General features: G+C 39.5%; 2 protein-coding genes across 6 annotated transcripts; one reads left to right on the top strand and one right to left on the bottom strand.

The window, feature by feature from the left end:
- The first annotated feature begins 93 nt into the window (after positions 1-93).
- On the top strand, positions 94-13,257 carry LOC118425553 (E3 ubiquitin-protein ligase CHFR-like). 3 transcript variants are annotated; one of them, XM_035834477.1, is made up of 18 exons: positions 94-296; positions 5,897-5,996; positions 6,252-6,361; positions 6,521-6,655; positions 7,220-7,278; positions 7,420-7,594; positions 7,701-7,875; positions 8,138-8,282; positions 8,846-9,073; positions 9,231-9,309; positions 9,467-9,847; positions 10,127-10,273; positions 10,418-10,501; positions 10,715-10,785; positions 11,016-11,103; positions 11,412-11,537; positions 12,076-12,151; positions 12,272-13,121. In XM_035834477.1, exons 1-18 carry the CDS (start codon positions 185-187, stop codon positions 12,309-12,311), a joined length of 2,331 nt encoding a protein of 776 aa, XP_035690370.1. In that variant the 5' UTR covers positions 94-184; the 3' UTR covers positions 12,312-13,121. The 3 variants fall into 3 exon arrangements, with proteins under 3 accessions (XP_035690370.1, XP_035690372.1, XP_035690371.1); XM_035834479.1 differs by lacking the exons at positions 94-296; positions 5,897-5,996; positions 6,252-6,361; positions 6,521-6,655 and adding an exon at positions 6,677-6,747 and having other exon boundaries at positions 12,272-13,257; XM_035834478.1 differs by lacking the exons at positions 94-296; positions 5,897-5,996; positions 6,252-6,361; positions 6,521-6,655 and adding an exon at positions 6,764-6,839.
- On the bottom strand, positions 12,309-16,999 carry LOC118425555. 3 transcript variants are annotated; one of them, XM_035834482.1, is made up of 9 exons: positions 16,832-16,999; positions 16,437-16,678; positions 15,172-15,313; positions 14,921-14,998; positions 14,663-14,735; positions 14,312-14,388; positions 14,049-14,118; positions 13,822-13,902; positions 12,309-13,368 (listed from the first exon to the last, which is right to left on the bottom strand). In XM_035834482.1, exons 2-9 carry the CDS (start codon positions 16,648-16,650, stop codon positions 13,318-13,320), a joined length of 786 nt encoding a protein of 261 aa, XP_035690375.1. In that variant the 5' UTR covers positions 16,651-16,678; positions 16,832-16,999; the 3' UTR covers positions 12,309-13,317. The 3 variants fall into 3 exon arrangements, with proteins under 3 accessions (XP_035690375.1, XP_035690376.1, XP_035690374.1); XM_035834483.1 differs by having other exon boundaries at positions 16,437-16,705; positions 16,788-16,854; XM_035834481.1 differs by having other exon boundaries at positions 12,458-13,368; positions 16,788-16,931.
- Between the last annotated feature and the right edge of the window lie 43 nt (positions 17,000-17,042).

The raw sequence follows: 17,042 nt of genomic DNA, 5'->3' as shown, positions 1-17,042 counted from the left end.
AGGTGATTCACTTATGGGAATGTAATTGGTAATGAGAAAATGGAAAAAATGACTACTTAGTGTATTATGCTTGCATGCGTTCAGCATTAACCCCTGACCTCCCCAGCTGACAAAAAGAAGGGAGAGAACAACATAAGCTTCATTTTCCTACGTTTCTTCTCGGTTTTCCTAACGTTTTCGCAAAATGTCGGCTGCTGCGGATGCGAGAGAGCCGTGGGCACAGCTAGTGAGCACGACTGATGTGGACTCACCGCCAGTTTCCATCAACAAGGACAAATTTACCATCGGCAGAAGAGGTATCCGATTTCTTCCGCATTTTTTGGGGTCTCAAAATTTTCTTACCACCTCTCTTTGTTTAGATTCTTCATACGGAAGTGTTTTCAGGTTTTAGAGAGTAAAAACTTCAACTTCAATAATTTGGGGCGTCGCTTTATCAGTTAAAACCAGGCGTTTGAGAATAAACGCTCTAAAATGGGTGTGGGGCATTAACATTCATGGTTTGTTTCGGTTCATCAATCATTTCCGACCTGGGGATTTTCAGGGAGACGGGAAGGCCAAATCAAGTTAAACATCTGTTTATCTTTTTAGATGTACTAACATAACGCGTGCGAAACTAAGGGGCCCATTTACCCATTGGCCCCTGGTTGCACAGACCAAGGTCTCTACATTTCAGGTAATTTCAGGTCATTCATATCAGATCAGAATGCAAGACGACACGAATTCTAGATAATATGGCAAAGGTAAATAGCCTGGGTACCATCTGATTTCTACCGGGGCTCCTTACACTCGCTACTCTAAAAGAAACGCGAGTGTAAGGAGCCCTGGTAGAAATCGGATGGTACCCAGGCTAAAAGGTAAAGGCCTCGAAAAAAAATTATGACGTCCAGACGGGTTTTGTTTCCTTTTGTGGGCCTTTTACCTTTGACATATTACCTGGAATTCCTGTTGCCACACATGCGCCCCAATCTCTGTGAAAGGGCTTCTTCATATAAACGACCATGACCACAGCACAGGAAATGATAGCATCTTACTGAATTCGAACGGATCCAGTATCTGTTGTTGATTACATACTATAACATAGCACAGTGAAGTGCTCGGAAGAAAAAAAGAAAATTCTGCTCATGTTTGCAAAATGTTTTGTGTTCCTACCCGATTCACACAGGTGATAACAGCAGGAAATAACATGTTGCAATTTCAACATGTTAAAAAAAATAATTACACCTATTTATGTGAGCGTAATTAAATTAAAATAAAGGTAACATTATAAGTCATTTGCATAGTGATTATTTAGAGAGGAGAAGCAATTACTGTATCAATTCTAAAGTTTACAGTGTTTCTGCTTACTAATAGATTAAGAAAACATGTGCATAATGAAATGATTAACATGTACCAAAATGTTGTTTACCTCTGGTACAAAGTACTTACATGATGTTATCAATTTACTCTACAAAAATGACACATGGCACAGCAAATGCATCCTGGAAAATTAGACATTCAATCAATTGATTGTTGTAAATCCTTTTTTGTGTTGTACTTGCCGCCCATTCCTCGTTAAAGGGGCAAATTGCTGTCGCACATAAGCAGCGGGCCACAGTTTTCTTTAAAGACACAATGACTACGTATTTTGCCCTTTTCCGTTACAAGTACATGATAGTAATATGCTAAGCAATGTTTTCCCACCATTGTTAGTTGCCTTTTGGTCGTCCCGGGTAAGGTTTTGCTTAGAAACACGCTAAAACACGTGTCGGAAATGCTATAAAGGTGAATATCGTGGCATTCTGATAATGAAAAGACGTTAGTTCTTTAAATTTTCAGTCATAATTTACATCAACCACTTAGGCCGGCTTGTCACGTGTTGATGAACTTGTCCAGCAGACGACCTTTTTACGTCAGATGCCGTTTTATTCTTGTCGCCAACTTTTGTATAATTTACGTTACCAAACTTCTGTTGGGTGTAATTCGCTTACGAAAAGACATTTTCCGATAATTTTTTCACTGTTTTATCTGCTAAACAGTGGTGTTGCGTAACAAACAAATGACAGAACACATAAAACACGAATGTTGGAAACATGACTATAACCGCCAATCTCAGGCCGTTTGTCACTTTTTTGATATAATTTACGTTACCATAATAAGTCCCTTAGAATTATAGAAAGATCATTACTTTTGTACTCATAGGAAAGAATGCTCCCAGATAAGTAATTGCCTGCAGAGTTAATCTTTCCAGAGCTGTTTGTTAAAATTTTATTTATCATGAAAAGCATAAATATAATTTACGTTACCATATAATTTACGTTACCATTTTTTTTCTTCAACATGTCACCGGATGTTCAGCAAGAGCACATCAACCAAAGACGTATTATCTGCTGTAATGTTACTGTAGGTGGGCTTGGCTTGCCATAGAGTCACAATGCAGTCTGTTTATATGTTCCTGTTTCAGTGAATTTTACGATTCCGGGACTTTTCATTTCTTATAGGAATGTAGAAATACGAGGGGCGAGTAAGAACAGAAAGAAACAACACCCCGACTCCCGGGATTCGAACCCGCGCCGAACCCGGGCAGCCGGATCACAAGTCGAACGTGCAAACCGTTCGGCCAAAAGGCTTAAGCCATTAGGCGTCTTCGGTTTAGCAGTCCTTGAACACCACTGTTACACTATTCCCCCTTTTCTTTTCAAGATTCGTCCTCGAATCTCCGAGATCGACATCCCTGTGTGGCACATACTAGCCTGTTACTCACAGGGCCGGCGTGGGAACCATTGTAGAAATTCAGAGGGGCGAGTAAGAACAGAAATAAACAACATCCCGACTCTCGGGATTCGAACCTGCGCCGAACTCGGGCAGCCGGATCACAAATCCAACGTGCTAACCACAACACCAAAAGCTCAAGAGCTGTTGCCGTGGTCAGTTTGGCAGCGCTAGAACCCCACTGTTACAGGAACGATGTTCAAATGATAAACCTGACATGCACCAACTTGGAAAGATGCGGGTGTTTATATTGATATCTGATGCTTCAATAATCAACATTACACGGAATGTATAGTACCAAGTTGAATAAATGTATATTGGGTTGGACTGAACCAAAATAAACCCCTGTTGTCAAACTAGACTCGTGCAAGTTTGTCGTCATTTTCGCGCGCTTTTTGAAGATCACACGACTGGAATGACAGAAATTCATGCTCAACACTGACTGATGAAGTAAGGTACGTTTCAAGCATGTTTGTCTTAAATAGCAACAGAGATTATGATCAGCTAATTATGAAGGTCAATCTAGTCAAGATTCGTGTCACAGAAATATTTTTCGTTTTACACAGTGGACCCCTTTATATAAACGTACAGACGGCAGTAAATCAGCGACACTATTTACGCTAGCGCCACGTTATCTACATTGAGGACTTGTCATTGAGTTATAAGCTCCATGATCAAAAGCATATGGGCTGCAGAAGTTAATAGCTAACTTAAGTTAAGACTTCACTATCATTAGATGTTCCGAAGTTTTCACCTTTGCTTGTTTAGGTTGGAAATCTTGTTAATTCAGAAGCAAACTACTCTTTCAACCAGTCGTGACTGCACAGAATTGATGCACAGAATTGTTTTACGTGGACAGACACATGGTTCAAGGCAGAAAGCTATTTGTGAAACCAATCCCACTCTATAAAGTCAAGATCTATATAACGTCAGGCTTGTCATGTAATCATGTGGCATTAGTATAAAGGGACAGGCTGCCAGGATAACTGTAGAACAGACTGCCTTTACACATGCAGCTCTCTTTTGGAAAATTCACTGTTGTTTATAGCCTTGCTCATCAACAAAAGCCTTGTTATACACATATTACACAGTTCTTTCTGCCGGTATTATTAAACTACACGATATAAGGTGTATGGATGGACATTTTGTTAGGTAGCACATTCATTCTGTATTGATGTGACATTGTGTTTGTTCCACGAACAAAGATTGTCCTGACATTAAAAAATGTTTTATAAGAAGTGCGATAACTGGTGTTTAGTTTGTTGTCTTTCCAATATCGAAAGCTTGTGCTAGAAAGGCCCAGTCCATCTGGTGCATGTTGCCATCGCATCATGTCCTGCTATTCCCAAAGACTTGATTAAAGGACACGAGGACGAAGCGGTTCTGACCTAGAGCGTGTGATTGCGTGAATCCTTTGTTACTTAGCATGTATTTAAATAGACCCCGCCAAGATAGAGACCTTGCATATCTTGGGTGTCTTTCCGCAGAGTCTGGGTGAGTACAGGACTATTCGGCTTTCCTCCAAATGTTAGAGATTCTGTAATTTACGTTACCACAGTTCATTGGCATTTAAATGTAGAATAGATATCGCCTGCTTCCAACCATTTTCATAAATATATTCTATCGCTCTTATCCCATCCTACAGGGTGAAAATTAAGGAGTATTAAACGGTTTGTCTTCATATCAGAAAAAAAATATATCATTCATTTACCTTTATACAAATGTAGCAAACTTAATAGCTAGTAATTTTGATGATTATTCCGAAACAAATGACACGGCGGTTAAATATTTCTCATTGGCGTGTAATTTGAAGGTTTTGGGTTGGAAAATTCGCTAATTTGGCTGTTGTTAATCCACTATTACTTGCTGGATCATTTCTCTGTGTAGTAATATGCTCTTTATTACGAAATTGTAGGAAAGATGACATGGCCTACTAAAAATCAAATATCTCCAAAATTAAGCGTGTTAGCAACAGACAAAAATAGCAAAAGATAGTCGATATAAGTGGTAACAAGTTCATACCAGCAGGTAAGCGTTTTGGACAACTTTATTTTTTACAATTTTCTACCTCCAATTTTCCCAGTTAATGAGGAATGGGCGTTGCACATTTTCAGTGTAAATGGAATGTGCATTCTTAGATTGAAGAGATGATGTATTTTCTATCTTTCATTCTGTCATGTAAATAATATTGATAGTCATCCCTTTTCACCTTTGAACTGGAGGTAACCCAAAAATGTCAGAGATGATATATTGAGAGAGCTTTTTTATCTCTGTAAATAGTGTAATTTCATTTCACCTGAATTTTATTAGATTTCAATATATCATGATGATGGAAGGATTTTATGGCGACCTTTTGCCTTGCCAATTGCTTGTTGTAACATATCAGAACCTCCATGTTCTATATGTATGCTGTGATTTTACCTCTCTTTTACTAGTAGAGGGAGAACATTTTAAAAAAGATAGATACATGTAGTTTACATACATTAAATAATCATAGGTGATGTTTTTTTAAGACAATGTTTTATTAGTCCTTCTGAATGGAAATGAGCTTTTCTTACAAGCCTTTACATTTCCATTTTTACAACCCAGTCTAGGCTGCTCTGCCCTCAGTGTATGAATACATAGTGTGGCAGTTTGGTGATTATTACATGAAATTAACTTGTGTAACTTAGTGACTGTACTGTTGTTGGCTCCTATATCTTTCTAATGTGCTTCTTCCCACTCTTTGCCTGGTGCTCACCTATTGGTAATTTAGAAAAAGTTGTAGATATCAGGAATTGGTTGACATCTAGTAATTTGTATTTGAATATCCAGTAAACCAACCTTCAGAGTAAGACACCAGCCTCACAGGCATGTATCGGCTAATCTTTGCATGTATTTTTATTAGTACTCAATGTAATCTATATCCCTATTATATTTTATCTGACCCTTACCTCCCTCATTACCTCAATGAAAAGCGACCTGCTGGCCAATTTGAGCTTCTCTGAATAAATAAAGGTTCAAAGAAACAAAATAAATGTAGAAGTTAGAATATCCCTACTGTATTTGATGACAATGAGCTCAGATGCTTGTGCTCGTTAATCATGACTGTTCCTGTGTACGTCAGGAATAATATTTGATATGTTATTGTTGTCCCTTTCTGTTTCAGCTGGTGATATGACATTCCCAGAGAACAAGCTTGTGTCCAGTTCTCACTGTTCACTGCTCAGGGAACCTGCTACAGGAAAAGTGTTTCTACAGGATACAAGGTGGGGTTGTGTTTCACATTGTACATGTACTTTTGATTTTGTTTTATATCTGTTCAAGTCACAGCAAAGACTTAATTATGGAGAAAGAGGTATTTTAGACATCTACATTTTCTTTCTTCTTCCTGCTGATCACTACTAGTATTTTCTTCAATTTCTTTGCCGTAAGTTTTATTGTAAGCAAACGTGAAAACTACAGGCTTTTGTATTGACTAAAAATAAAACAACAAGCACTGACATATATTTTTCTGTCTGCAGTACTAATGGAACAATGATCAACAACACCAAGGTCGGGAAGGGACAGAAGTGGGAACTAAACCATGGAGATGAGATCCACATTGTGTTCAAGAAGAACAACACAGAGCAAAGTAAGGAACAATTCTGTGGATATTTCAGTACAATTCTGACAATACATGTATCTTTGACTCGAGTCAATTTTTTACTTCAGTTTTCGAGTTTTACTAATTATGTAAACATCTTACACACACAATGTTGCTAATGTTGCTATTCTGTTGTTGTTTTCCCAGACATAGCATACCTTTTCCAAGATTTATCAAGACTGAAGGAGGAAGAGGATGAATCTCTGCTTGACATTACACAGGAGTATGGTAGTGACACTGAGGGGTCTACAATAGACTACACACTACCTAACACAGAGATGGGTGAGTTGTGGGGAGGAAGGCACAGACATAGGAGTATGGTAGTGACACTGAGAGGTCTACAATTGACTACACACTGCCTAACACAGAGATGGGTAAGTTGTGGGGAGGAAGGCACAGACATAGGAGTATGGTAGTGACACTGAGAGGTCTACAATTGACTACACACTGCCTAACACAGAGATGGGTGAGTTGTGGGGAGGGGGGCACAGACACAGGAGTATGGTAGTGACACTGAGGGGTCTACAATAGACTACACACTACCTTACACAGTGATGGGTTAGTCTGGGGCACAGACACAGGAGTATGGTAGAGAGTTTTGCAATACTTGAGTGTTTTCAATATGCCGTTATATGTTGTCAAATCTTGTACATTTGTAATAAGGACAAAATTCGGGTGTATCACCCACGAGATCCTTACTGAATAAAACATTTCACATTTCATTTCAAAATAGATTTCAATGTACTTAACTGTTTTGACGTATATTGTAAGATGGGACCAGGGATTAACAGACCTGTAATATTAGGCACTTTGCTATACTAAAGCATTTTGTCTCTGCATGTACAGGTTCAGAAGCCAGTAATGCCAGTGGAGCCAGTGGTGGAGCTAAGAGACAACTGGAGGAGGTGAGAAAATAATAATACAAAGTTCTGATTGAATGCAAAACAACAAGCACAAACAGATGTGTAGTACGAAATAATTCAGGTTGACTTTCTTGTCAGGGAGACTGAAATACTTGCCTAAATGTTCTTTTTTATATACCCCAGTTTTCTGACAGTGAACCAGTTCCCAAGAAGCCCAGGGAAGAAACAAACACCAGTACGGGGGATGCAAAACAGGGCAGCTCCATGCAGAAGACCAGCAGGGAACCGGCTGCTGCAGTTGCAGCTAGTGCCACAGGAGGCGCTGCTAGTACATCAGCTGCTGAGCAAGACACCAAAGGCAAGTTGTATTTCAGATGTTATTGTAAACAATCATTATATATCTATCTTTCTGTATACAAAAGAAGTATGACATGTATAACCAGAAGTCTTTTCCACACCACCAGATGCAGAAAAAGAAGATACCACTGTCCAAAGGGGGGATTCTCAGGTAGCCGGGCCTTCCACAGAAACAGATGCTGCAGGTTCTAAAGATGTCAAACCAAAGCCACCCCCACGGGATGAAATGGAAGAGACCCTTCTCTGTGGGGTGTGTCAGGATATCTTGCATGACTGTATCAGGTATGGTCACTTAAGCACATCAAAATGTCTTTGAAATTAAATCTTAAAGGACACATTTCTCTTTCTTGACTTTCTAAAATAGATATGACAAATGCACCAAATATATATTACTCAAGCAAATGGGTAAGATTTTGGAAACATGTATATTGCCCAGCTGCTTTGGTAATTGCCGTTTGGCTTATCTTATTCCCTGAATGTCTAGCCTTCAGTGAGATATGACTCATATGAAGGATTTGTCTGACATGTGCCCTGTTCTGTCCAGTCTGCAGCCATGCATGCACTCGTTCTGCGCCGGCTGCTACTCCCAGTGGATGGACATGTCTAACCTGTGTCCATCCTGCCGTAACAAGGTGGACCGCATCAGTAAGAACCACATCGTCAACAACCTGGTACAGGTGTACCTCAAGGTAGAGCCAAATCACTCTTACTCTTACTCTTACTCTGATACTCTTACACTTGCTGTAATAATACAAGTTGTCTTTCTGTTGGTCTTGATACAAGTGACCTCTAAATATATACAAATGTATAAAAAAACTGTATTTTCTATGGTAGCATATTCCTCTTTAGATGATAAAAGATTTGCACAGTTAAACTTGTCTATGGTGACAACTCAATGAATCTGAAGAAAATTATTACAGCAGACAGGTATGGACAGTATAGACATGATTCTTAGTATGTCGTGGGGATAAATAATCTAAGGTACCCTAGAAAAGTTGCCACAGTGACTAGGTGGTCTTCTAGCTGAGGTGGTCTCAGGTTTGACTGTAAAATACATGTAGCTACACCCACAATTTGGCCCTAAGAATTGTATACCAACATTTGTTTGCTTTCAGCACTTTTGCATCTTTGAGAGTTTCATGGCAGCATTAATAGACTAATACAGTAATGTTACATGTTTTAGCCTCTTTTCATTGTATGATGCAGCTTGAATGTAATATGAAAACAAACTTTGATAACTGTTGAACTTCAGGATCACCCTGAGAAGAAGAGAAGTGAGGAAGACCTGGCAGAGTTGAACAAAAAGAACAAGATCACCGATGACATGTTGTACCCGAAACACGGCCACCACAGAAGGGAGTACGAGTCCTACAGCGATGAGTATAGCGACTCTGACTCTGGTCACGAAGATGCCAGCCTCAGTGGAGGAAGTACCCCTAGAGGATGGAGGGCATATTATAATCCATACTCAATGCACCATGTAAGTGTAAGATTTCTTGGGTGTTTTTTTGGTGCTTTTATCCCAAAAGACTACATGGTTTTACCAAGACTCAGCTTCGCAAATGATGGCGAGTCTTCAGATATTGTAGCAGCATTTGTTTCAGCGTAATATTTCACAGAATGTGTGTTTATTGCAGCGTCCTCCCCCCAGAACCATCTGTAGACAGTGTCCTGACTACGCTCCAACAACTGCTACCACTGCAGGTCAGGTCACAGGTCAGACATGTGAATCATTCTTACTGTACTCCATACAATTCCACAAAACAATGTTACAAGCCCTGGCTGACTTAAACTTTTGGATTCTTGAGTTCAGTACTTAGATAGTTCTCATCTACGGAATGTTAATACAGTTTGGTATGTTTTTCCAACATAGGAACACTGGTCACCCCGCCTGTATCTACAGGTATAGCCTCGAGCCCTGTGAGGATGGGGGAGGAGATCACCCTGTATGATCCACGTGTTGTAGGACCCACAGTAGTGTCTACAGTAACACATGTAGTGCAACCCCCACCCACAAGTGGAGCTAGTGTCCCAGCTCCTGTATCCATGGGACAGGGGATCTCTATGTACGATCCACGTGTTCTTGGATCTGCACCGGTCCCCCCTGCCTCTGATCCAGCGGGATCACAAACGTCAGGTGTTGTTGTGTCGTCTACCACACCAGCTGCAGGTGCTGCTGTACCAACAACTAGAACAGATTCAACTGTGTCCACATCATCACAGGCTTCTCAAGATAGAAGTCCAGAAGACAGAGGTAACAATGATAAGATGTTTGATATATGTATATGCCTTGATGATCTAAACAGCCAAAGGACTGAAGTATTTCTATGTACAATGGTGTCAAGAAGCATTATCACAGTTAAGATAAGATACATGTAGTTTTAACCTGTAATACTGTAAACTTCTTTTTGGATGATGATGATGACTGTAGACTTGAAGCATTTCGACCAAGAAATCTATGGATCACTGAAGCTTTGTAGTGTTTTCGAATGAAAAAGACTTGTGTCTCAATGGTGATTTGGGTTGTTCCCAGCGCGAAGGTTGGCGGGACCGTGCCCTGCCCCTCCGGAGCCGTGCCAGTTTGTGTGCCAGGTGAACCAGAATCACGTCATGTGCCAGTGCTGCTGGAAACCCATGCCTGACAGGACCAGGGAGACGCCCCCCTCCCCACCACAGAAATGTAAGTTACCATGCGTTACTTTTGACTGAACAGGTTTTCCGGCACTGATTTAAGAAGTTGACAGGAAAAGAACAAAAGAGGTCGAAGGCTAGACAAAATCTTTATTCCTATTGAGCACTCACACACATAATCATTATATTTCAGGTACCCTCTGCCACCGAGTGTTTTGCCACATGTACTGGGGCTGTAACAACCCCCGGTGTTTAGGATGTCTCAACAGCTTCAAAGGTAAGAAATAACGCATCCTTTTAAGTCTGTTAACTGTTAACAAAAGCATTACATGTAAGTCTTGGACAAACTCATGTTTGGTGTGTCAAGGAAGAAGATCAGCACTAATTTAGCAAATGGTTGTCAGTATGCTAAGTATATATTTGTGCAGACATGAACATTATGAACAGATTGACAGGTTATTTTCTCATTCTTTGTGTTGTTCCTGTGCAGATCTGTACTTCGATGGAAGGTGTCTCAATGATCTCATCAACAACAATTACTATGAGTCCAGTATATTTATGGTGAGTTGTATGTTGCATTGCCTTTGTTTTAGCAGCACCAATCTACCGGTATTTCCTTGGGTCTTTGGCATTTTATATGGGGAAAATTTTTGCATTTAATGAAATAAAATTACTTGTCTGTCAAACAGTAAGGTTTGAGTTCAAATTAGCTGAACGTCTTCTTCAGTTCTGTGCATAATGTCTTAATGCAGTAATACTGTAGGAAGTAAAGCATAAAATTGTGCCCTCAGAACTACCTGGATGATAAGAACCTGACCTTGAGGGACGTTCTTCAGAAATGTATGGAGAAACTAGAAGCTGGAGAGTATACAGTCTCAGGTATGAATTCATTATTACCTTAGTATGAGTATGTTTTACTAGAAATCTAATAACTTAAGATCCATGAGATTATGTCTGTGTTATAGGAACGTTTTCCTGTAAATTTTAGGCCTTCCCATTCTAGATCAAGCATTGGTTTTGTGTTGCCAGTTGGTGTTCTATTGCTATTTAGCAATTAATACAATATACTAATGTTGCAGTAGTATTATAATGCAATAGAGCATTTCTAAATGATTTATGATATAAAGTTGAAATGAGAGCTTTACAATCAGGAGACAACTAATGTTTGATTATTTTGCTCCCACCAGATCCCAATGCTCGCCCCACCTCCCCACTGACCCCAGACACAGTGATATGTTACACCTGTGGACTGAGGAACTTCAGACAACTGGCCTATCAGTACAGGAGCCACATCCCACGGGACCAATTACCAGGTCAGTCATGCCAATGAAACCACCATTTGTTTGAACCCTTGTTGTGCCAAATATTGCTCTTTCAGTAGCAGGGTATATTTTACAGGGGGGAAGGTGGTAGCCCCTTGAACACGTGGCCCCCATTTTACATCTATAAGGAAAGACAGGTGCAGTCCCAACCCGGATGTTTTTCTAAGGATTGAGGCGGGGTCTCCCAGTTACCAACTTATTGGAACCAGGAACTCAACTGTGAGCTTGCTACCAGTTGAGCTACAGGGACATCCCCCATAAAACCATACTGCATTTTACTTTATAAGATCACAGCGTCCAAACTTCAGTTTATCTTTACACTTTCTGACCTTTTGATGAAAGCTGCAGTAGGACTAGCCTGAGTACCATCCGTATTCTACCGGGGCTCCTTACACTCGTAAGGAGCCCCGGTAGAAATAGGATGGTACCCAGGCTACAGTAGGACTACCTATAGCAGAAAAGAGTACTAATGACCTACAGTATGATTGTGTTTTCAAATAAGGACATATGTTATTTTCCCTCTGTGCAGCTGAAGCAACATCTAGACCAGACTGTTACTGGGGCAGGAACTGTAGGACTCAACACAGTAAACCTCATCATGCCAAGTAAGTTATTTCTTCATTTCACATCTAGAACCATAGGTAACTATTACCAGAGTGTTATACCTTACCTAAACTTGTATGTTCTGTGATAACGATCGTATCTATTGGTCCTCTTTTTTACAGAAACTTCAGCCATATTTGTGAGCAGACCAGATTCACATGAGGTCAAGTAGTCAACCGTAAATTCTTGTTGCCTCACAAAAGGTGCTGAGCTCAAGGGATCACTTTTGAGTCTAAAACTAGATTTTATGTAAAATTAACTTGGTGTCGGTGTTGGAGTTAGGAAAGTATGACCTCTAAATAGGAATATGGAGTTAAGAGATTAAAACTAGCTAGGAGAAACTCACTGATAGTCATAGTAACAAACTTTCCAAAGAAGCTTTTTGCAATGTTTATACTATGGTCCAAATACACAAAGGTACGTGTATCAGTTGACAAAAAGAAGCACTCTGAAGTAATACGTTCATGTTATATAACTACTAGTTTGTGTACAAATGTAGTACTAAAATATGTCAATATACAATGAAGTAATAAGCTAGAAAACAATGTTATCGCCAGTACATTGTTTATAAATCTGACTTTTTTATCATTGAAATGTTTTAACAACATTGTATTTTAAGTATATGCATGTACTTATGTACTTCAATATCATTATGTTACTATAACAATACCTTTTAAAAACTTGGTAATATCACATGATTACTTCCTTGCTTTGTATGCACAAAAGTCATTCCATCAAACTTCTCAAGACTGTTAGGCATGTTTGTCTAAGATTTCAGCTCAGGTATCATGAATAGAAATACACTGCAGATGCATGCCATGATAAAACACAGTATCCAGGTACACTGTATGTGTTCAAGTATCACTATTAGAATCAGATATATGTACACATAATTAGCATGAATGGTGCTGTTGAAGGTTTAACAAACCTGAACCAGTTGTTGTTGTTGTTGTTGCTGTTGAAACTAAACAATTCTGAAACAAAGTTCATGGCTCACTTATTTCTTTGACTTTGTTATGTACATGTATTTACAAAGATGGATGTTGTGGTGCAAAAATCCTACAACACAGATGTTACTGTTTTAACAATACTAGATGTTTGGCCAGTTTAGTAAAAAGGTCCTGACATCCTTGTATATATCTTTGATAGAAATAATCCATGTTCAGTCTCAATTGATGATACTTTGGAGCAGGTGAGCTGGAGTAGTTCCTGTTGGAGCCTATGAAACAAACATCAATCATGTCAAGATATTACTATACCTTACATCAAAAGTTGACAACTCATTCTTGCACAACTACAACAATACGTCTTAGGATATGGTAGATGGTTAACAATGTTGATTACTTCAAAATAGCCTTTGTCAAATAGAACACTTCGGCAATTCTTTATGGTGCAATAGCTGAGTGGATAGAGTGTTTGTCTTACATACAGTAGATCGAGAGTTCGATTCCCGGCCAAGACATACAAAAGACTTTAAAAATGGTACATGCTGTTACTCTGCTCAGCACTCAGCATTTGGAAAAGGGTATGGAAGTTGAACTCACACACACCGCTACCAGTGAACTACCCCCTGCTGTAGTGATAACACAAATTTGTGTGACCTAGGGCTATTGAAATGGAGATGGACATTGGAAGGACTTTTAACTTTTTAACTACCAATACTTTATCCTACCTGGCTTCTATACTGGTCACCAGTAGTCAGTGGAGGCAGGTTTAGGCAGGGTGCAGGAAGATTTTCGAGGATAGGGTGGAGCTAAAACAGAAGAAAACATCATTGTTAGTGATAAAACTTCAATGAAAAAAAGCCAATAGACACATTTGTTGTCGTAATGTATTGCTTGGTATTAGACTATCAAATATTTTGATATGCAATTTATTTTAATCCATTGTGCTAAATACCTCAATTTCTGTAGCCGTCTCTGCTGCAGATTTCAGTCTATCTACTTTTTTCTCCTTCTTTGATACAGCTCTGTAATAAAGAGAATCAAATGTGAACATTTTGTATGTACTCTTCAAGTATATATACAATTGTTCTTGTCTACAAGACTACTAAAAAATCATGACCTAATGCACTGGACCTGTATGAGCTGGACCAGTACTCACTGCTAACCAACTATTTCAGAACAAATATTGAGATAGGAAAGTCATGTCAGTATAACTACTTTTCCAGTCGCTTGATCTCTGCCTCTAGGACAGCCAGTTGTTCTTCCTGCATTTTTAAGTCTTCCCGAATCATTTTCTGTGGACACAAGAAAACAAATGATTCATTGGATAGCAATACGGAAAGAATTTGTGAAGAAAATGCTGCTGAAAGTTATTTCAAGAATGCTGAACAACCGAAGAAAAACAAATACTAGGCAGGACTCATCACCATACACGTTAATTTCAAGATGGCTATGACATAATGGTACAGGACTGAATGTGTATCTACGGAAAAATTATATATAATTTCATAATAATACATTTCAAATAAATTTTATTCAGCACAATAAAATGATGCATGAAGGGTTTACCCGTTTAGCATGGATGGCAGTGTGGTCCACTTTCTTAGCAGGAGCTTTGACTGTGCTAAGGCGCTCAGAAATCCTACAAATGATCAATACAGCAATACAACACTGTTAATTAAGTAAGATTAAGAATATGCTTAAGAAAAAGCAACAATTCAATGACTATCTCAACTCATACTACAGTCCTATGAATGAGGTAAATGAAGGATGCATTTTTGTAACCTTTATTCAGGTGGAACGCTATGCTATGTTTGACACACGTACCCGTCGCGTAAGTTGTTGAGTTGATCTTGCACTTCATTGAAGCCCCGTCGTCCAGGCTTAATGCTACTCAGCACAGACCTGGGAAGTGTGGGTGGAAAAGGTTCAATGGCAAGGAGTTTCAGTAAGGCACAGCTATACTTACACAAGAAATTGAATAGCTTACCCAAATATGAATACAATGAATAGCTTGTCTATGGCTTACGGATCTATAAAAGGCCCACAGAGGTTCAAAACTCCCCGTTTCAACATACGTGACTGCGGCATCCATGATATTCCATGTCATCAACTTAGTCTCAGAACTGATGGATTTCCATTTCTTCATGGCCACTGCTGATATCCTCCTCTTTCTGTATTCAACTGCTGGGACAGGATGTTTGGGCCGGCTTCTCTTGGCTAGAAAAAGAATACAGTTTCAATGAAGTTGAACTATAAAGAATTATATCTGCTCAAGACAGAAGAATAGCGAAGCACATGTCTTACTGATCTGGTAAACAGGCTCAAAACAGATAAGATCTCAATTAAGATGCTGCATACAAGAAGTACCAGCTTAAGTGTACTACTCTTTAATATCCAGGGTTACAAATGTATATCATCAGTGCATTATCATGACATATCAAATTTCTTCGAAATCAACTGCAGAATATTTCACTGCAGTCGCTGCCCCATGGAGGGCAAATTTAAGATTAGGACCCCATTCACACTCAGAAAAACGATTCGGATAAATCATTTATCCGAATTAAAAAAATTCTATCCGATCCAAAATTGCGTTCACACCCGTCTTTGGCAATCCGATTAGTGCGCCCTCAGTCTTATCCGAATGAAACATTAGGTTGAGGTCAAAGGGTAGCGTCATTTCTTACAGCTCAAAATGGCGGGAATCCACCAACTTTTGATGCTGTTGTTCCTCTGGAGAATGTTCTGTAGTCGTAGAAGGGAACGCAATCTACGGTCTTTGATCGCGAGAAGGTTTCACCGACAAGGTCTTCTGTATATTGGGCTAGCTGTAGTACAGCTCAGATGTACGCCACCAGAGCGGCAGACAGAACGATCTGGGAGCGGGAGCGAAGCCATGATTGGTGGAACAACATTGTGCTTTGAAAATTTTCAGACTCGGACTGGCAGAAAAACTTCTAATTGAGCAAACTCACCATTGATAAGTTGCATCCTATCCACTTAAAGTGAATCCTATCCACTTGCGCGTTCACACTGCCGAATCGTACGAATCGAGACTCCCCGCGACGCAGTTTTATCCACTTCCAGGAGTTCTATCTACCTCCCCGAGGTGGATCGCGAGGGATTCGAATCAATGAAAATGAAATCCAAGTGATTTGGGAGCGTTCATAAGTTGCTAAGTTTTATTCGGATCGGGTGGTTTTATTCGGATAACATGTTTTATTCGAATCGTTTTTCTGAGTGTGAATGGGGTCTAGTTCCACCCAAAAACTAACCACTCCAAAATCACCCTAGTGCAAAATGGATTTTCAGTGAAATGCAATAAACGTTGTAAATATTATACCTGCTGTTGTTGCTGATGTTGAATGTGACGATCCTGACCCTGATGACGCCATATGACGTTTTCTGTTCCCTCCCTTTTTATTGGGCTCTGAGTCTGGGCCAGACGAGGAAGACGTGGATTTTGCTCTAGTAATTCTATGTCCATCAACTCGACCGCTTGTGACTGTTTTGGTGCTTGTGGTCTCTCGCTTCCTTGTAATTTTGGTTCTGGCCATCTTTGTCTACTGACGAGCTAAAATCGACCTGAAAGTTAGGCAAAATACGATACATCTGTGACAAGTGAAAGGTAGAAACAGCAATCACGTGAGTAAAAAGGTATAAATTAAGCAGGAAAGTCGAAGCGCAAACGTACGTGATTTCTTGAACTGTCGACAGTCGAAGAGATAAATTTCTGACCTCTGGTTCTGTCTTCAAATCGACCGCCAACTTCCGGGATGTTACCCAGAATGCCATCCAAAGTTGGATATACCACTAGGGATTTCAAGGGGTGTCTAAAATAGAATTGAAGAATTCTTTTCAGTATCATATACTATATCACATAGTATTCTACGTTGTTGTATTATAAAAGCTTATTATAGTTAGAAGATAAGATAGTTAACTAGATATC

This window comes from Branchiostoma floridae, chromosome 11 (genome assembly GCF_000003815.2).
Source record: "Branchiostoma floridae strain S238N-H82 chromosome 11, Bfl_VNyyK, whole genome shotgun sequence".
Taxonomy (NCBI): Eukaryota; Metazoa; Chordata; class Leptocardii; order Amphioxiformes; family Branchiostomatidae; genus Branchiostoma; species Branchiostoma floridae.
This window is presented reverse-complemented; position numbering and strand designations above follow the sequence as displayed.